This window comes from Macaca nemestrina, chromosome 12 (assembly GCF_043159975.1).
Source record: "Macaca nemestrina isolate mMacNem1 chromosome 12, mMacNem.hap1, whole genome shotgun sequence".
NCBI lineage: Eukaryota > Metazoa > Chordata > Mammalia > Primates > Cercopithecidae > Macaca > Macaca nemestrina.
Window position 1 is genome coordinate 4,672,514 of NC_092136.1, and position 20,655 is coordinate 4,693,168.

At 51.9% G+C, this 20,655-nt stretch overlaps 1 protein-coding gene across 5 annotated transcripts in view; it reads right to left on the minus strand.

Moving 5' to 3' along the window:
* The window catches only part of LOC105469731 (anoctamin 1), a 218,809-nt gene that overhangs the window by 190,978 nt on the left and 7,176 nt on the right, over positions 1-20,655 (minus strand). For 2 of the 5 annotated variants that reach the window (XM_071074119.1, XM_011721184.3), the window contains exon 1: positions 8,807-9,010. The exons of 1 other annotated variant lie outside the window; for it this stretch is intronic. In XM_071074119.1, coding sequence (XP_070930220.1) covers positions 8,807-8,864 — 58 coding nt within the window. In that variant the 5' untranslated portion in view covers positions 8,865-9,010. Of the gene's footprint in view, positions 1-8,806; positions 9,015-20,655 lie in introns of those variants that run through there. 2 more of the 5 variants (XM_011721186.3, XM_011721181.3) reach the window with 2 other exon arrangements.

A 20,655-nucleotide genomic window follows, 5' to 3' on the forward strand; every position in this document is an offset into this window, starting at 1 on the left:
CTCCATCCCTCCATTCTTCCATCTCTCCATTCATTCATTTTTTCATCCATCCATCCATCCATCCACCCATCCATCCACCCATCCATCCATTCATCCACCCATCCATCCATCTACCCATCCATCCATCCATTCATCCATCCATCCACCCATCCATCCACCCACCCATCCACCCATGCATCCATCCATCCATCCATCCATCCATCCATCCATCCATCCATCCACCCATCCATCCACCCATCCATCCATCCATCCATCCATCCATCCATCCACCCACCCATCCACCCATCCATCCACCCATCCACCATCCACCCATCCATCCATCCATCCACCCATCCATCCATCCATTCATCCATCCACCCATCCACCCATCCATCCACCCACCCATCCATCCATTCATCCACCTATGCATCCAGGGAGAGGGGAATGAACACATAAATTCACACTTTTCAATAATAGATCAGCATCCAAAATGAAATATTTTTGCTTAAAATCACTCCTTTATCATATATGACAAAAATGAAATAAAATGGTGGATTTAATTCGCAGGAGTCTTCTGAGACCAAGAACACTGTGCAAGGGTTTCCTGAACCCCAGTGGTGACGCTCAGCTAGCCCAAGGACCACTTAGGTCTCTTCCAGTTGTGGCTGTGGGGGGTTTAATGACAAATTGGGGGAGTAAAATCAAATTGGCAAAAACAAGCCTGGACCTGCCTTTTGGAACTTGGTCAAGTACAGGGGGGAGTGATACTGACCGAGTCCTCATGAAAATGAATGTGGGGCAGCTGTGTGAGTGCCCAGGGAGTGGGGCCTGGTGTCGCATTGCAGAGGGAGTGATGGGGCTCCAGGCCCAGGGGCTACAGGTACCAAGGCCCCAGGAGCAGGGAAGAGGGGATGAAGGGCTATAGGAAGGCCAGTGAGGCCAGACGGAGAGGGCAGCTGGGGGAGAGAAAGGAATCCAGAGAGGCAGGTGAGCCCCGCTTGCAGGCAGGCCATGAAGAGAGAAAGAGTGAAGTCATCTTGTTTGTCTGTAGACATGGAAAGCAGTGGACAGATTCCAGAAATGCACAGGAAGGGACACCAACTGTACCAGGCAGTGGACTGGAAGTGGGGACACAAACCAAGGGGCAGGGATACAGGGGTGCCCACAGTTTTGTGACTTGAAAAGGGATGCAGGCTGGGGAGATCTGAAGACGGAGCTGGGACGAGGAAGCAAACGCTACCTTTGGCCTAGTGCCCACTTTGATCAAATTTGCAGGCAGGAACCAGAATATAACCCGAGGCCCTCTCCCTTTTCCCCCGAATTCCCAGTCTGTCCCAATGTCCAGCTGTTGACGGTCCAGGAAACACAATGCAATAAACATTATGCCAGATTATGCCTCCTTTCTCATTGCTCACATCAATAGCTCCATTTCCACCACGTTCAGACTTTTGTGTTGAAGTGCCATGTAAATGCATTAAAAAATCATTGCACACCGGAGGCCATATGTGGGCAGAAATAATTCCGATTAAGTGTAAAAGGGAAAGAATTAAGTCTTGGGTGTCAAGGGTAGTGTTTGCACACCACACCCAGGGGCAAACAAGGGTGCAGCTGAAGACAGGGCGCTGTCTCAGGAGGCGGCAACTGGCCCCATGGGGGTGGCGCTGACATTCCCAGGGTTGTGTGGGTTTGGCTGCATGTGGGCACCCAGAGCCCAGACGAATCATGGCAAAAGGCCCAGAGGAGGCAAAATGTCCCCATGAGCTGCCATGAGAAAGGAAGCTGAAATTACCAGGAAGGCATCTACTGTATGTGTGGTCCCCTTCCAGGGCTAAATACATGAAACTAGTAATTTGTCTACCTAATGGCCATGTGACCATTGTCAAATGGATCTCCGAGGGCTGGGAAGGCTTTTAATGCTTCATTACGCAGTATGAAAACCCTGGCATGTATGCCCAGTGCTGAAGACTGAGGGCCATGATAGACATTGACGGGGGGAACAATGCCAGGCAGAGGCAGGCACAGGGAGAGACGAAGGCCTCACCAAACAGTCCAGCCTCTCCAGTGTGGCTCCTGCAGCAGCAAGGCAGTCACAGGGACATGTCTTCTCTCCAGAGAGCTGGGGAGGCAGCAGCTGAGTTGGTGAGGACCCAGGGTGGAGCCAGGAGACAGAGCGGCAGTCCCCATCCTGCCATGCCTAACTCTGGTAGGCCTTGTCTCTCAACATCTGAGTCTCAGGGGCCTCCCCTGCCCAGCCAGGTGTGGCTGGCCCATCCTGATGGATTCACAGAACACTCTTGGCTGTGGGAGCTTAGGCACATTCCTTGCTCTTTCATTTCCTCAGTTTTCTTGTCTGGAGTTCAAAGTTTCTCCTAATATAACTTAACATGTATTAAAGGGAATGACATGAGTAAAGAGTTTGCAATAGTGCCTAGAACAAAATGAGTTGACAAAATCTGTCAACTACCATCCATCATCCATCCATCCATTCATTCATCCATCCATCCATCCATCCATCCATCCATCCATCCATTCATCTATCCAGCTGTCCAGCTCTCCATTCATCCATTTATCCATCATCCATCCATCAATCCACCAATCCATCCATCTATCCATTCGTCCATCCATCCATTCATCTACGATCCATCCATCATCCATTCATCTACCCACCCATCACTCATCCATCCGTCCATCCATCCATCCATCCATCCATCCATCCATCTATTCATTCGTCCATCCATCCATTCATCTACAATCCATCCATCATCCATTCGTCTACCCACCCATCACTCATCCATCCATCTGTTTATCCATCTGACTTTTGCCAGGCCTGCCATGGCCAGGCCCTGGGCTAGGGCTAGAGAAATGAATGAGACATGGTTCTTGCCATCAAGTAGACCAAGTCCATCAAGGGAGACAGAAGTGGTGGACGAAATTAACTGAGACACGAGTTGCTGCATGCTCTAAGAGAAGTGGGAGCTGAGCTCGCATGGTATCAGCACAGAGGTAGGGGGCCTGGGATATTGGGGTGGACCCATTATCGGCACACAGAGCTTACTTAGCCAGAATTAGAAGCCTTTCACAACACAAATCATAGTATAAAGCTGCATAGACTGCACTCCATGAGAGCAAGGGCTATAGCTACACTGTATCCCCACCTTCTGGTCCTATGGCTGCATTATATCCCAGTTCCTGGAATTGTGGATACACTGTATCCCCCATTTCTGGTGCTGCAACTGTCCTAAAGAAGGAGATGCATCTATGACTGTTTAGTTTGATTTAAATGATGCATCCAACTGCAGAGGCAGAAGTTTCCTCAGCTATTTACATCACAATATGGAAGAGAAACTCACTGGGTGAACCATTTCCACAGAACATCGGGTTCTGTTCACAACTGGGACTTGCCCATCGCTGCAGGTGGCATGGTGGTCTCCTGGGCAATGCCTCCTTCAGCCTCTGCATTTGGTCACAGAGGACAGGGGGCAGGCTCCTCTCTAGATGGGTCACTCCTACCCCTGCTGTCAATGGAGGAATCTGTCTCTGGTCTTGGGGTTAACATTGAGTCTGTCTCCTTGTAAATGTCCACAGGGCATCCCAAACCTACCCCAAGTTCAAATACACCAAGTGCTCTGAATGACAGCTGGTGTGCAGGAAGTGTGCCAAATGTCAGCTTTTGTGATTGTTGTAATTATTAACATGCTCAAAAGCAAACCCCTACAGAACAGTCTTTTCAACAAATTGTGCTGAAACAAATGGATATTCACATGCCGAAGAATGAAGTTGGCTCTCTACCATACTCCACATACAAAAATTAACTAAAAATGGACTGACCTAAATATAAAAACTAAAAGCATAAAACTCTTAGAGGAAAACATAGGGGTAAATCGTTGCGACCTTGAATTTGGCAATGAATTCTTAGAGATGACACCAAAAGCATGAGCAACAAAAGAAAATGTAGATAAGTTGGGCTTCATGAAAATTAAAAATTTTGTACATCAAAGGACATTATTGAGAAAGTGAAAAGACAACCTACAGAATGGGAGAAGATATCTGCAAATTATTCAACTGATAAAAGTTTAATATCCAGGCTCTATAAAAGCTCCTGCAATCCAACAACAAAAAGACAAACAACTCAATTAGAAAATAGACAAAGGAATTGAGTAGATATTTCTCCAAAGAAGATAAACAAATGATCTATAAGCACAGGCTCAACATAGTAACATAGTGATTAGGCCAATGGAAATCAAAGCCACAATGATATACCACTTCACACCCACAGGATTGCTGTAATTAAACAATATATATATCAAGTGCTGGTAAGGGTGTGGAGACTCTAGAACCCTTGTACACTAGTAGTGGGCCTGTAAAATGGTGTAGTCATTGTGTAAAACAGTTTGACAGTTCCTTAAAAAGTTAAAGATAAAACTATACGATCTAACAATTTTACTTCTAGGTATATACCTCAGAGATTTGGAAATAGGAACTTAACAGACACTCACATGCAAATGTTCATTGCAGCATTTTCAAAATAACCAAAAGATGGAAATAACCCCTGTCTGTCGATAGATGAATGGACGAACACAATGTGGTATATCCATTCAATGGAACATTATTCATCCATAAAACTGATTACTGATATATGCTACAACATGGATGCCTTGAAAACATGCCAAGTGAAAGAAGCCAGACACAAAAGGACAAATATTGTGTGATACCATTTATATGAAGTATCTAGAATAGACAAATTTATAGAGACAGATGTTAGAATAGATAGGGATTACCAGGGGTTAGGAGAGGCAGGGTGGGGTGGGGAATGGGGAGTGACTGTTTAATGGATACAGAATTCCTATTTGGGGTGATGAAAAAGTTTTGAAAATAGATAGTGATGATAGTTGTATGACATCGCGAATGTATTTAATGCCACTGAATTGTACACTTAAAAAGATTAAAATGTTATGGTATATATAATATCTACCACAATTTAAAACAAAACAAAACGGAACAACGAATAGTAAACCTCTCACTTATCCCCACTCAGACCTCTCCTTGTGGACTCCTCCTTTTTCAAGCCACTCAATCTGAAAATCTCAGAACCATTTTTGACGACTCTCTTGCTCTCAGCCTCTACATCCCATGTGCTGGCAATTCCTGTGGGCCCTACTTTCAAAATAGACCTGGGATCACCCTCCCCTACCTGCCTTGTGCACCCAGATTATTGCAAGAGCTTCTGAGCAAGCTTCCGCCCCTGGCCCATCAACCAGTTCTCTGCGGGACAGCCAGAGGATCTGTTAGAACCCAAGTCAGCCCAGGTCCCTTCCCTGCTCCAAACCCTACTGCTCCAAACCCTACTGCAGTGGCAGGTGGTGGGGAGGGGGTGGGGAGTGTTATTTAGCTCCCATGGTTACAGTGGCCCTGGCGACCCCCACACTGGCTCCACACTTTCCATACCTCTTGGGTTGCCCCTCCTGCTCCCTCTTTCCCTCCCCGTCCCGGCTGGTTCTGGAATCCACCCAGCATATTCAAGAACACTCGTGCCGGGGCTTCTGCACTGGCTGTTTCTTCTACCTGGAATGTTCTTCCCCCACCTCTTTCAGGTGTGTTCCCACACCACCCACTCAATGTGTCAGGCACAGAGTAGGTGCTCAATAACTCTGTGGGTGAAAGCTTCAGGAGGGAAAACTCTTTCTATCCCCCCTGAATGGGTAAGATATCACTATGATTAAATGCACAGCTTGCTTGCCTGGAGTTCAAATCCTGCCTCTGTCACCAGCGATAGGACCTTGAGTAATCAATCTGTGCCATAGTTTCCTCATCATAAATGGGGAGAAACAACGGGACCCACCTCATACAGTGAGTGAGGGTTGTACGTGATGATGCAGGTACCAGGGCTTCCATGGGTGACTGGCACGCGGTCACCTGCTCAACCAGCATTAGGGAGCATCATCTTCCCTCCCTCCCTTCTTCGTCCCCCCCTCCCTCCCTCCCTCTCTCCCTCCTGATCTCTCTTTTTCCTTCCTTCCTTCCTTCTTTCCTTCCTTCCTTCCTTCTTTCCTTCCTTTCTCATTCCTTCCTTCCTTCCTTCCTTCCTCATTCCCTCCCTCCTTCACTTGGTGCCCAGGGTACCATTAGTGCAGAGAGGCATGTGGGTTGATTTCCAAGAGAAGGGGATATCCCAGTTGGGTTTTGAGGGTTGCACAGGAGTAAGTTGGGCAGACATGTCCCAGTGGAGGGATGCCGCAGACCTCACCCTAACTCCACCTGTCCTTGTGGGAGGTTCAGACCACAAGCATGTAAATAAATAGCTTATTAAAGAATAATGAAGGAGCTGCGAAGAAGTCAGAATGGGAGGGGGCATCTGTGCCATTCAATTGCTCCCTGGGAGCATGGGCTTATGGCTTTGCAGGGGAGTGAGAATGAGCAGGTTATAGGATCAGTTACAGAGCACTGGGTGTGACTTCACATCAGGGTCATACGGATGAAGCTTGCAGTGATGATGCTGATGACAATGACAACAATACTCACTCATGCACAGAACAGAGTCAGGCACCTTGGAAAGGCTATAGACTCATATCATTTTCACAGCCACCCTCTGGACTTTACAGATAAGGCACAGAGTGGTTAAGCAAGTTGGCCAAGGGCACAGGGCTGCAGACAGCAAAGCTAGGATTGAGACTTGGGAAGCTGGCTCTGGAATTGGGGCTCTCTGTACTTCACAAGTGCTTCCTCTCTCTGGGTCTGGGTGCCGGTGGCAGGAAAAAGGGGGAACCCAGACCTCTTTCTGTTGTCCAACTTTATGGCTTTTTAAATTTCCTATTTATGGGTGAAGTCACTGACTGCCTCCAGGTATAAATGGCATGGGCAGAGCGAGAGTGGCGCGGTGCTGTGAGGCTTTTTGCGGTATGTCTTCGTGCCTGCTGTGGTGGAATGATCCATCTGACAGCAAACCCGAGAACTGAGGCTGGGACACCCTTCCTGGAGTTTTACTCCTGACACTGCTGCTACCCAGGCAGGGGGAAAGGGACACAGTTCCACCCCTCACACAGCTGAGGTGCAGCGGGGGCGACAGGAAAGGCTTGCTCTCCGGGAGTGGAGGCTGAGGCCGTCATCCATCCATGATTACAGCTCAGATCCGATCAGTTGAATCCTCCAGTAAGGAACGCTCCAGGTCCTCACATCTGAGATATGACCCATGCCCAAATGTGAACCCTATAAAGGCCAAAGCACAGGCCTCCAGTACACCCTTGTGCACAGGGAACAGTTTCCTCAAGATGTCCTAGATGCTTGCTGGGTGATTCTGCCTGGGGTGGGGAAAGGGAGAGGCAGTGGCCTCACAGCAGCTGGACTCAGACATCCTGGGTTCTAGTCTTTTGTTTGTTTGTTTGTTTTTTGTTTTTTTGTGTTTTTTTTTTTTGAGACATGGTCTTGCTCCGTTACCCAGGCTGGAGTGCAGTGGCATGATCTCGGCACACCGCAGGCTCAAGAGATCCTCCTGCCTCTGCCCCCCAAGTCCTGGGAACAATAGGCCTCAGTTCTAGTCTTGGTGCCATCAGTTACTGGCTGTGTGGCCTCAGTTTCTTTGTCTGCACAATGGGGATGATCATGCTCCCCTTTACAGGGTAGCGCTGAGGATAAATGTGTGAAGCATTTGAATCGGTGCCTGGAACTTGGTGGGATGGTCGTACACAGTGAGCTGGGGCTGTTTTCAGTGGATCACAGAACGGATCATTTCTACATATGAGCTTGAGGAAGCCTCTCAGGAAAGCGGGACAGCCGGGCTGCACACGAACAGGCCCTGGTGACCCACTTCAGCGCCCAGGTTTTTTGCCTGCTCTGGCTGGAAGGGCCCCTTTCTCTTTCTTGTGGGCCTTTAATTTGATGAGTGTCCAGTGTCACTTCTAGAAGGAAGCCAAACCCGCTGTTTGAAAGGCACGCATCAGAGTAAGTTTCTCCATGGGAATTCGAAAAGAAGGAAAGTCGGGGGAGGGAGGGAGAAAGAATAAAAGGAGGGCTTCCCATGCTATAGTTAGCAGTCCCGGGTTGGCGGTGGCATCCTGAATGCAGGGCACTGCCTCCTAACCAGGGCTTCAGAAGGGCAGAGCTCAGCGTGTAACTAAATAAAACCCACTGCACACTGCAGCCCCCTTGTCACTAGCCCACTCTTAGGTTTATTTAATAACCTCTGAACTGGGAGGGGAAAATCGTCCAGGAAACAGGGCTTGGGTCATTTATTTTAAAATTATTGGTACAAAAATATCCTGGGTGGTGATTTATGTGCAGCCAGGGGGGAGGAAATCAGGGACTCCCCCTCCGGCCTAGCGTCCAGGCCTCATTTGTCTCCGGCTAAGTTCCTCCCAGTTTCCATTATGATTTCGAGTCATAGTAGTGACTTTATATCGCAAATAAATCTCCAGAATAGCACGGAAATATTATGTATATTAATAGCCTCTGTAAAAACATCCGAAAACCTCGCATCCGCTGCAAGACGCTCCCCTGGGATTGGGAACAGCCCAGCCGGCCTAGCAGATGTCTCCCCAGGGGCCGCGCAGGGGCCCCTGTCGGGCGGCGCCCCCAGCCCCAGCCCAGCCCCGGGGCTCTGTCGTCTGTTTGTCTGTCAGCGCCCCTGCGACCTGTGACCGACACAGCCCCTCCCCTCTCGCCTTTACCGGGAGCAGCGCAGGGAGGACTGTCCCCGCCACCAGAGGTGGGGGTCCCTGTCTCCTGCTCCTCGTGCGCCCCTGAGTCCTCCGCAAGCCACTGTCCCTGGGGCGTCCCAGATCCACTGCGGCCGCGCTGGCTGTCCCTCACCCCCCGTGCCGCCCTGGATACTCACGGGCTGTGGGGGCTTCCTTGAGGGGTAGCCCCTCCAGGCCGATGTCGCCCTCCTGCATGGCACGTTCACTGCGCGGCTCCGGTGCACCCGGGACTCAGCGAGTCCAGAATAGGGAGCGACGAAGTCACTCCTGGAGGTCTGCGGCGGCTCTGGGGGCCAAAGTCCGAGCCCAGCTCGGAAGGGGACAGTCCCCTCTCTCCTCCCCAGAGGCAGTAGCGAAGCCGCGCGTGCTGGAGCCAAACTTGGTTGCCCTCGCGCACAGCCGCGCCGCTCCTCCCCCTAGGCTTTTTGGTCTGGGGGTCCCGGCAGACCTCCCCGCCCCCCCGGGGGTTACCTGCGGACACCGCCCTCGCCCCGCCCCGCGCTCCCCGGACGCCCAGCGAGCGGCGCGGGACGCTGCAGAGGAGCAGCGGCTGGTCCCCAGGTCCCGGCCCGCCCCCGGCCTCCCGCTGCGCGGGGCGCGTCTCCACCGCTCCCAGACAGTCTTATCAGTTGGGGCGGGCAGTGGGGCCCCGAGGGGCCCTGCGAGGTGCGCCCCCACCCAGGGCCCCAGGGAAGGGGTGTTGACTACGGGAGGGAGCCTTGAGCCAATCCCCCAGAGACGGGCGCAGCCCCGGGCGCGGGGCGGTTCGGTGAGTGGCCCTGGTTCCCGCATCAGGAGAGCGCGCTGGCCCCCTGCCCCAGGGGGCAGGACCCCGACGAATCACTGTCAATTTGTCACACCAGGAGGCGGAAGCCCAGGGATGGAAAGGAGAGCTGGAGGTTACAGGGCACAAGGGGCCTGAACTTGAATCCAGAAATTCGCCTCTGCCCACCCCCCTCCCTGGGCTCCCTCCCGCAAGCCACGGCCTGTGCAGAATGTAGGAATCTGGATAAAGTGAGAGGGGTTTCAAAGTGGGGGAATGTCCCGTTATGTGAAGATTCCAATGAACTGAGGCTAAGAGGACTGGAACCGGGGGTGCATCCAGGGACCAGGCAGAGCCTCTGATGCACAGCCTGTCCCCGACCCTTCCTCTTCGCCGCCTTGTGGGTTCAGGGCAGGAAGTCGGGGTTGCCCCTCTCCAACCCCCTGTGGTTCAGAAACCAAGCTCTAGACAATTCAGCATCCTCAGAGACAGCAGCGATGTGGGCACCACGGAGGGCGTGGAGAACTGCAGTGCCGGCGCCTCCTTGTGTACCCACAAACCTCACACCCCTGACGTCTCCAGATAAATACCATAAATTCTCAGGCAGAACTACCATAAACAGAACGGTAAGTGGCTCCGTGACCACAGGAGAGGCTGTGGGGGACAGGGCAGTCACCTCACCTTTTGAAATGTCATCTGACAATTTCTGCACCCCAAGGGAGGAGCTGGCTTGGTGCTGAGGACCAGCCCATGCCAGGGACCCGTGGATCACTTGCCAAGGTAACACTTCACCTGGTGCCCAGCTTTGGCTGGGCCCTGAGGGAAACAGACCCGGCTACCCCTGGAGGACAGATCACATCCCTGGAGGACAGATCACATCCTGGTGGAAGGGATCTGGATGGAGGAGGAGCAGTCCTCCTCCCCACCAGGCCTGCTGGGATTGGTACCCTAGGGCACTGCCCCAGGAGGAAAGCACTTGCTCTTGAAGCAGCAAACCCACAAAGCAATGTTTCCTGCTGGGTCTCCTTCCCTGCCCCAACCTCAGTGCTGTACTGTATAAGGAGAGGAGAGACAAGGTTCCTTCCTCACAATGAGTCTGAAAGGAAGGTGACCTGCCATTCTCCTTAGCAATGATCTGGTTTCAGTCTGGACTCAGAAATTGGAAGACAGGCACTCAGTGGGATTTTATTCTCCGTGGGCGGCAGGCTCACCCCTAGGAGATCATGCCAAGAAGCCCTGGGATGTGTGCCCCAGGAGGGCAAAAGAGGATGGATGGAAATCAGAGCTGTCCTGGACCCTCGCGGAGGTTACATTCATTTCACAGAACTTTTCCATCTGACCATTGTGCAGAAGTCGAGATAAAAACTCATTTTTCTTGGAAGGGTCTGATAGCCAATGTGATACATAGCAATTGCTCAGTTATGTAAATACACAGAGAAAATTTTAGAATTCTTACCCTTGGAATGATGAACTATAAACCAAAAAGGCTCAGGGGGAAAAAAAAATGTAAATACGTACTGGGACTATTTTTAACTGTCATTGTTTACCTTTTTGGGGCAGGGATGGACTATTGTATATTTAGCCAGATTTAAAATGCACACATTATTTAATGCATGATTATTAGCAGAAATACGTTAAACAGCCATTAATAGATGTTGATTCATTCCGATTGAAGCCGCTTTTTCTTCTTTTCATTTTCTTGCCTCCAATTAAGTTGCGTTTGGATGAAACCCTTCAGCTGTGGCCAACATATGCAAAAATGCCAGTTGAAGACCCAGACGTTTAAAAATGATATTTTAGTAAATACCTGAACCAGCTCATTTTTAAAAAGATTGCTCTCAGCTGCTATTTTGGTAAGTGTCATCACGTGATAGTGATGCCAGGCTGGGGAAGGCTGGGCTGCCCATGTGGCCCGCAGGAGAGGGTGGCCCGGAATAGGATCACCCAGAGAGGAGCACCCGGAGCCCCCCGCTTATTTTCCAGGGAACCCCATGCTGCAGACCCTCTGAAGCTGAGGGCCTCCCCGACACTCTGGGCACGCCAGGAAGATATTTATGTCAACAGCAGAGTGGGGCCAGTGCACTGGCTCGGGGAGGTGGCGTGCCTGTCATTACAACATACAGCCGTCATTACGGAATACAGTAATCACACAGCACAATGCTTGTAATTACAGAAAAATGGTTTCCCTTTTTGGCGAGGCGGGGAGGGAGGGAGAGAAGGCAGCTCTTGGTGAGACCAGCACTGGTACTCATCCCCTGAATTGGGCAGGGTTTAAAATAGGCTTCGTAGGGTGAGGGCTTGGAACTGGCTTGGGGGTAGGCACAGCCCTACCCCAAGCCGGGGCATGATCAGATGCTGGGGCCTTGCAGGGACTCTGATCTTGCTGTGGTTTCATCAAGGCTACCAGCACCAGCATCCAGGTCTCCTCTGCTCCCCAGTGCTGCTGGGTCTTAGCAGATGTCAGCTCAGAGCTGACTCGGCCCACAGGCACACCACCTGCAACCACACCCCTTCAGTGCATCCCTCTGTGAATTTCTCCTTTCCTCAGTGACCTTCTCTGGACCCTCAGATGACTCAGTACAGGCCAGACTGTCACCCACACCCTGCCCCCACTGTCACTCGTCATCAGAACACATACAAGGTCACAGGTCATTTAAATGCTGATTTCTCATAATCTCCGGAAGTCTGTTTTCAGTTCGGCTTGGCTTTGAATGCCTGCCACGGGCAGAGCCCTTTCTCAGGTTGGCAGGGAGATGGGAGGCGCAAAGGTGAGCAAAACAAAGCCCCAGCCCTTCAGGTCCAGCCTCCAGCCCGGAGGAGTGAGCAAGGTGGTGCAGCTGAGCCTACGGCCTCTGCAGCCTAACAGAGTCAGTCCCATCTCGAACAAGTTTCTTCTCAGCACCTGGGTTTGTGCATCTGTAAAATGGGTCTTGGCGACAAGTTGGAATTCTGTAGGGACAGGACAAGAATTCAGTTTCCAGTCCAAAACCTGATGCGCTGTAGGGTCTAGAGGGCATGTTTTCCACCATCTTCATCCCTGTCAGATCGGGCAACGTGGTAGACCGCTGAAATGCAGGTGGAGGCTGCTACCAGAAGAGCAGATTGGAGCCCTTGGTGGGCCCTGCCCTGGGGTGATCTGAGGGTGGGTGGGTTTTTCCAGGTGGAGGGTGACTTATAGGGGGTTCTGGCAAAAGACTGGGTGGAGGTACCGAGGTGGGGAAGTGGGCACCCAGACAGGAATGGGAGCAGCCCAGCGTAGCAGGTTCAGGTGGAGCATCTGGCGAGTAACGGGGGGCCCCTGGTGGCTACACTCAACAGGGTTAAGGGGGTCTTGTTTGTAATTAAAAATTTCACTGGGTTGAGATTCACGTAAGATAAAATTGATCATTTTTAAGTGTTCAACTTGGTGGCATTTAGTGCATTCACAGTGTTGAGCAGCCACACTTCCATCCTGTTCCAGAATATTCCCATTCGCTCAGAGTACAGCTCGAACCCGCTAGCAGCAGTCACTCCCCATCTCCCCCTCCCCCAGTCCCTGGCAACCACTGGCCTGCCTTCTGTCTCTATGGATTTATCCTTTCTGGACATTTTGTATAAATGGAATCATACATTACATTGTCTTTCGTGTCTGGCTTCTTTCAAAATGTTTGGCGTTTGCTCCACATTATAGCATGTATCAGAATCACATTTCTTTTTATGGCTGAATAATATTCCATGGTCTGGGTGTACCACAATTTGTTTATCCATTTCTTCATGGATAGCCATCTGGACTGTTGCCAGAGGGTCTTTGGAAGGGACTAGAAAGAGCCCACCAAGGCGCCTGCAGGGGCTGGGGTGGGGTTGGACAGAGAACTCAGTGGCTGTGCAGGGCTAGCGGGGGAGGAGGAGGGCTGGGGGCAGCTGCTGTGAGCCCAGCCTCCGAGGCAGCTGCTCACTGCTGATACCAGGGGCTCCCGGCAGCAAAGCGCTGTTGCAGGAGTGACAGTCCTGCGCTCTGATACAGAGGACCTGCAGCTGGAGCAGGCTTAACTTGCAGAGGGGCCCTTGGACAGATGAGGCAAGCTCTCCGGGCTTCTCCTTAGGCAAGTCTGTTTATTTAACAAACACTTAGAGAGCACTTATTGCGTGCCAGGCCCCGTTCCAAGCGCTTAATAAATATCGGCTCATCGAATCCATGCGGCAAGTCTGCGTAGCACATGCTCCTATCGTTCCTACTTTACAGATGAGGAATCCGAGGCTCAGAGAGGTGAAGTGACTTGCCCAAGGTCACACAGCAGTAAGTGGGAGAGTGGGACTTGCACACAAGCAGCCCGGCTCCAGAGTCTGTGCTCTGCTACTGAAAGGTAGAAACCCAACGTTTCCCAAAGTACCAGTCTTCCAAGCTCCAGTCCCTGGTTTGAGCCAGATGCATGATCTTCCTATGTCATAACTTCCTTCATATTTTTCTTTAAACCCAGCTCACTATGTCACATTTTATTTATTTTTTATTTTTATTTTTTTGTAAAGGAGTCTTGCTCTGTCGCCAGGCTGGAGTGCGATGACGCAACCTCAGCTCACTGCAACCTCCGCCTCCCGGGTTCAAGCGATTCTCTTACCTCAGTCTCCCGAGTAGCTGGGATTACAGGCACCCGCCACCATGCCTGGCTAATTTTTGTATTTTCAGTAGAGACAGAGTTTCACCATGTTGGCCAGGATGGTCTCGATCTCTTGACCTTATGATCTGTCCGCCTTGGCCTCCCAAAGTGCTGGGATTATAGGCGTGAGCCACCACACCCAGCCCACACTTTATTTTTTAATTGTGATAAAATGTACATGAGATAAGTTGATCATTTTCACCATTTTTAAATGTGCAGCTCAGTGGCATTAAGACCCTTTACATTGTTATGCAATCATCGCAGCCATCCATCTCTACAATTTTTTTTTTTTTTTTTTTTTTTTTTGAGATGGAGTCTCGCTCTGTCCCCCAGGCTGGAGTGCAGTGGCACGATCTCAGCTCACTGCAAGCTCCGCCTCCCGGGTTCACGCCATTCTCCTGCCTCAGCCTCCCAAGTAGCTGGGACTACAGGCGCCCACCACCACGCCCGGCTAATTTTTTGTATTTTTTAGTAGAGACGAGGTTTCACCGTGTTAGCCAGGATGGTCTCGATCTCCTGACCTTGTGATCCACCCGCCACGGCCTCCCAAAGTGCTAGGATTACAAGCGTGAGCCACTGCGCCCAGACTCTACAACTTTTTTATCTTCCAAAACCTAAGCTCTGTGCACATGAAGCACTCACTCCCATTCACCACTTCCCTACCCGCAGCCCTGGCACCACCATTCCAGTTTCTGTCTCTGTGAATTTGGCTGCTCTGGGGACCTCAGATAAGTTGGACCATGTGGTGTTTATCTTTTTGGGACTGGTGTCTTTCCGTTGGTGTAATGTCCTTAAGGCTCACCCATGTTGTAGCCTGTGACAAAATTTCCTCCCTTTTTTTTTTTTTTTTTTTTGAGACGGAGTCTTCTTCTATCACCCAGGCTGGAGTGCAGTGGCGTGATCTTGTCTTACTGCAAGCTCCACCTCCCGGGTTCACGCCATTCTCTCACATCAGCCTCCCGAGTAGCTGGGACTACAGGTGCTCGCCACCACGCCCAGCTAATTTTTTTGTATTTTTAGTAGAGACGGGGTTTCCCATGTTAGCCAGGATGGTCTCGATCTCCTGACCTCGAGATCCACCTGCCTCGGCCTCCCAAAGTGCTGGGATTACAGGCGTGAGCCACCACGCCCGGCCAGTTTCCTCCCTTTTTAGGGCTTATAGAACTTTACTTTTAAAGAACCCAATATCACTACTGAAAGTGGAGAGGAAGAAGCACTGGCCATGAACAGAAGTTTCAGAAAGCACCATAAGAATGAGCTAATGTTATTCAATTCCCTGGGATACCCTGGGGAGGCCCTGAACCAGGGCACGGCACAGTTGGCCAGGAGACGGGTGTGCTATGGAGGCATGAAGGACCTCCCGGCACCAAGCTGAGACTTTCTCCACGACATCCCTGAAAGACAGCAAGAGATGTGCAAGTTGAACTACGTTCTCACCACGTGTTGCAATTCTCCTATTGGCCAAGTCCTTGTGCCACTTCACATTGGTTCGCTTTGCCCCTAAAAGTGTTTTGCAGGGCACTCGTGGCTGGGCTGCTGCATTTGGAGGAAAAGGAAGAATGAGGATCGCTTTTGTGTGTTACGCAGGTTTTGTGAGCTGACTCTGAGTCCCTCATACTTGATATCTTCCTTTTAAGATGTAGGGAGAAGTCCCCAGGCTCAGAGAGCTTGGGCAATGCCATGCAGCTAGAATTAAATAACCACTGGATTGTTTTTATCTCTGTTGTCTCATTCGTATGAAGTATGAATTATTGTTCCCGCTTACAGCTCAGGAAACTGACGCAGAGAGGAAGAATGGCTTGCTCAAGTCCACGCAGCCGGTAAGCGGCAGAATTTGGATTAAAATCCGGGTCCAACTGATTCTATAGATTTCTAGTCAACTCCCAAAGCTCTTTCCGGAGCACCATGCGAACGTTCTGCTTATCATTCTGGAATCTGGAATTGGCCTGGGTGCACTCAACACACCAGTTGTAAAATGTTATTACCAGGGGTAATAAGAAGGGTATAGAAATAATAGGAAAAAGCCCATCTTTAGTGCCTGGTAATTTACTACATTCAAAATCCGTCTGCAGGCCCTTGGCCTCTCTTCAACCTTTCTCTGTTTGTTTGTAGGGCTGAGACAGGTGAAAGGCCTGAGGGAGGCCTCTCAGAATGGAATCTTCCAGGTATGACTAACACCTAGAGGCCTGTTTACCATTAGAGGTTGCCCGTATCGCTTGAGTTTTTGGAATTAAACTGACTCTAATTAATGGTGCAAATATTTACACTCAATATATGGTCAAATAAAACACAGCGTGGTTGTTTCGGCTTAAATAGCACCGATGCCAAGGCTCTTGGCAATAAGACAGAGGTGAGATTACGAACTCTAAATAGGTTTGTAAGTCATTATTCGAGGATGGTAGATTCATAGAGAAAGTGCTTTCTATAATTGAACACACTTGGGGGGTTTTCTCCTCACATGGTTACAGGAATAATTCAGTTCGTCCTGAATAGACAGATTAAGCTTCCATCCAGGAGTCCATGGGAGAATAACTCTCAAGAAAGGGACACCTCACATGAAGATTCATTTACAAATAGGACAATCAAGAAGGTGGCCTGGGCAGGGTGCGGTGGCTTACGCCTATAATCCCAGCACTTTGGGAGGCCAGAGCAGGAGGATTGCTTAAGGTCAGGATTTGGAGACCAGCCTGGGCAACATGGCAAGACCCCACCTCTACAAAAAATGCAAAAATCAGCTAGGCGTGTTGGCGCACACCTGCAGTCCCAGCTACTTGGGAGGCTGAGGTAGGAGGATCACCTGAGCCCGGGAGGTCAAGGCTGTAGGGAGCCGAGATCATGCCACTGCGCTCCAGCCTGCGCAACCGGGAGTCAGACCTGTCTCAAGAAAACCAAAAGCCAAAAAGACAAGAAAAAACACAGAAGGTAGCCTGCAGGCACCCAGTCCATCCGCTTCTAGGGCTGGGCCCTCTCGGAGGTGCTCTGCCAACAAAAACGCTTGCTGTTTTCATCAGACCCGAGGTGGCAGCCTGGTGAAGTGGCCCATGGAGTGGCTCCAAATGCCGCCCCCTTCCAGAAACCAGGACAGCACAGCCCAGCACAGCACAGCACGGCGGGTTCTTTGCACAGGCATCAGCGTTTGTCCCCAGGGTCCCGCCCTCTGGTTTAATGTGGGTTTAGGGGATGCCAGTTCCCAGGGAAAGAAAACACCAGGCCGAGCTGCCCTGGGGACACTGCCCCGCCTCTGCTCTCAGAAACCCTCCTTTGGGAAGCTTTTCTTGACCCCCTCTCAACCACAGTATGCAAATGACAGCCCCTCAGGAGAGGACCATTCACAAAACCTTCGCTTTGGAGAGGGGAGATAATGCATTCCCAGACATCTGAAGGGAATCTGAGAAGGAGAAGCTAAACCCGACCTCAGATCTCTCCAAAGCCGCTCAGAGCAGCCACGGCCTCCGCCCCCGTCTTCAGGGCGCTGGGTCTGGCACACAAAGCCTTGGGGCTGCAGTTGTCTGGGGGACTGCCCTGGTGAGGAGCTGGCTGCACTGTCCTTGAAATCAGAGGGTAAGTCTGTGTCCCCAGGCCACCCTGGCAGGGATGGGCACTGTCCCCCTTATGACACATTTGATCTCTCACTCAGGGAAGGAGCCAGGCAATGCCCAGCCCTCAGACCTAAGGGCCGCACTTGCACCGTGCTGATGGCCTGCTCATTGTCAGCTCTGCAGGCTGGGAGGGCTGGGGGCCATCTCATTTTGAAAGGGTCACCCTGCCCCCCACCCACTCACACTGCTCTGTCGGCAGCACCCCCGGGTGCTCAGGTCCTTGCTGCAAGCAGGGAGCTTGGGGCTGTGGGTGAGACTTGTCCGTCCGTGACCACGTTTCATGGTTTGGAACATCTGACTGCTTACAGCGTGTGGACTGTTTCCGTGGTCTTTGAGTGTGGTGGCTGGGACCACCAGGGATGGACTGGAGCCTTCTGACTGTGACCGTGCACACAGAACGGGACTTGCTAGGGTCGCCCGAGCCAAGGTTGGTGTGACAAGTTGGGTGACACCTGGGGGGCTACACCTGGCCCCCCTCTTTTAACTTCACCCTCAAGGATTTCATACCATTTCTGGCGAGCTCGTTGGCCACCTCCCTGCTCTGCAAGATGAGCTCTCTCACGCTTAGAGGAGCAGAAGAGAGTGGGTGTGCATCAGACCGCCTGGGGCTGGCCTCGTCACTCACCAGGGGACCTCAGCAGAATCCTCGTTGTCTTCCAGGAATAACAGCAGCCCAGCCCCGGCAGCAGCCATCTCCCGGGGGCAGAAACATGAAGCCCACCCTCGCCAGGGAACCAGCAGACACCGGGCCTGACCCCTTTCGAGCCCCTGATATTCTTAGCCATCGTGTAATTGTCATGGCACGTGCCGGTCAGGGCCTGGCAGCCAAGGTGACTCTCTCTGCAGAGGCTCCGCATTCATCTTATCCAGCTGCCATAGCAGATGCCGCAGACGGGGTGGTTGAAACCACAGACACCGTCTTCGAGGCTGAAGGCTGGAGTTGAAGGTCAAGGCGTCGCAAGGCTGGTTCCTCCTGAGGCCTTTTCCTTGGCTTGCAGACGGCCACCTTCTCCCTGTGTCCCCATGTGGTCATTCGTCTGTGTGTGTCCTAGTCTCTTATTCTTAGAAGGGGCCAGTCCGATTGAATTAGGGCCCACCTCACAGCCTCATTTTAACTTCACACAGTCGCATGCTGAGGTCCTGGAGGTCAGGCCCGTAACAGGAATGTAAGGGGACACATTTCAACCCATGACAGGAGTTATTAAAAGGACCATTTACAGAGACACGGCCCAGGTGAAGGGCAATCAGCAGTGCATCCATGGCCCAGAGCGTGATGGGGACAGGCGGGCACAGTCCCTAAAGGCCAGTGCTTCCCCCACCCCAGGGTGCAAAGGACAGCCAGGCCAAGGGCGGGGCTGGGGGCACCGAGGGTCTCAGCACAGCATGGTACACGAGTGTTTTGTCCTCACCTAAGTGTGCAACACCATCAACCAAAACAAAACCACGCCAAGTTCTACTGCCATGGTCCTGCCAGTCAATAGGATTCTGGACCAGCTGTGCTAAAATGTGGGTTATATCACCTGCCAGGTGGTGCCGGGTTTCGCTGGCTGGTGAGCTCTGGTTCCGAGACCGGGGGGCTGCTTTGTGGAGGTTGGTCCTGGAGAGTGGAGCCAGAGCCAGAGAGTCCCACAGCTGCCAGTGGAGGGAGGGGGGGCGAACCCCATCAGGATGGTTTGTACATTTCCTAGGACCAAGTGAGGGGGTGTCTCTCTGGCACCCCAACTGCCCACAAGCTTCTGTGCTAGAAAGAGCCCAAATCACCCCTGAAGGGGGCTCCAAGGGTGGCCCTCAGGGGCTCGCTCAGCTCCCTCAGGTTGGAATCCTCCTTTCTACAGAAAGGCGCCAGTTCCCTCATCCCCCGCTTCAAAGACAGAGCCTGTGGTTCTTAGTGGGTCCATGGGCGGCTCTCCTCTGGGGACTCCTCAGGGAGGGCGTAGAAGGCGTTTGTCATTTTGGGGAGAGGGCTGTCCAGCCCCAAACTCTCCTTCCATTTGGGGGATCCCTGCTGGAGTCAGATTGACGGATACAGAGCTCCCTGTGGGGAGCGGGGTAGGCAGACCACTGCCCCATCTCCCTGGCAGCTGGGCCAACTGGACAACGTGGGCATGGGACCCAGGTTTGGCCAATCGGGTGTGCCTGTGAGAGTCTCAGCCTCTGGCCCAGAGAGAGCAGGTTCAGATTCCCTTGGTGCCCTCAGTGGTCATGGTAGCCACGCGCAGTGGTGGGGCTGTCCTGCAGCAGCGTGGGGTGGGACGCCGGCCCCTCCAGCTGCAGCCCCTCCCATAGCTGCCTCTCAGGGCTTTCCATCCTAGTCTTTTTCAGATGAGAACCAGACTCTGATCCTGTTGCTTGCAGCCAGGAATCCTGACACACAGAGAGCAGAGCTCGCACTCCTGCCCAGAAGGCTGCTGGTCTCGGCATCTTCCTTCTGAGCCACAGGTGTGGCCCGATTTCACGGGCACCATAAATTGTAGAACGGCTCGTGTTTCTCTCCTAGAACTGGCTGCTGGGAGGCTCAGAGACAACCTGGGGAGGTGCGCTGAGCAGGTGCTTAGGGCTCCAGGTCACCCACAGGTGGGTCCCCCATCCCTGGGTCCAGGTGTCAGGGCCAAGAGCATGAGGTTCTGCTGGCCGAGAGACTATGCTGCACGCCTTGGACCAGCTCAGCCATCTTGGGCAGATGCCTTTTCCTTTTGTGCCTCAGTTTCCTCATCTGTAAAGTGGGCGTTCATGGTAGTACCTAACCCAAGGTTTGTCATGGAGAACACATGACCAAAACCAGGTGGAACAGCCCGTGTCTTGACCATAGTAACCATTTCTAAGTGTTAATTAAATATTGTTGTTGTTGTTGTTGTTATTATTTTGAGACAGAGTCTGGCTCTGTCTCCCAGGCTGGACTGTAGTGGCGTGATCTCGGCTCACTGCAACCTCTGTTTCCTGGGTTCAAGCGATTCTCCTGCCTCAGCCTCCCGAGTAGCTGGGATTACAGG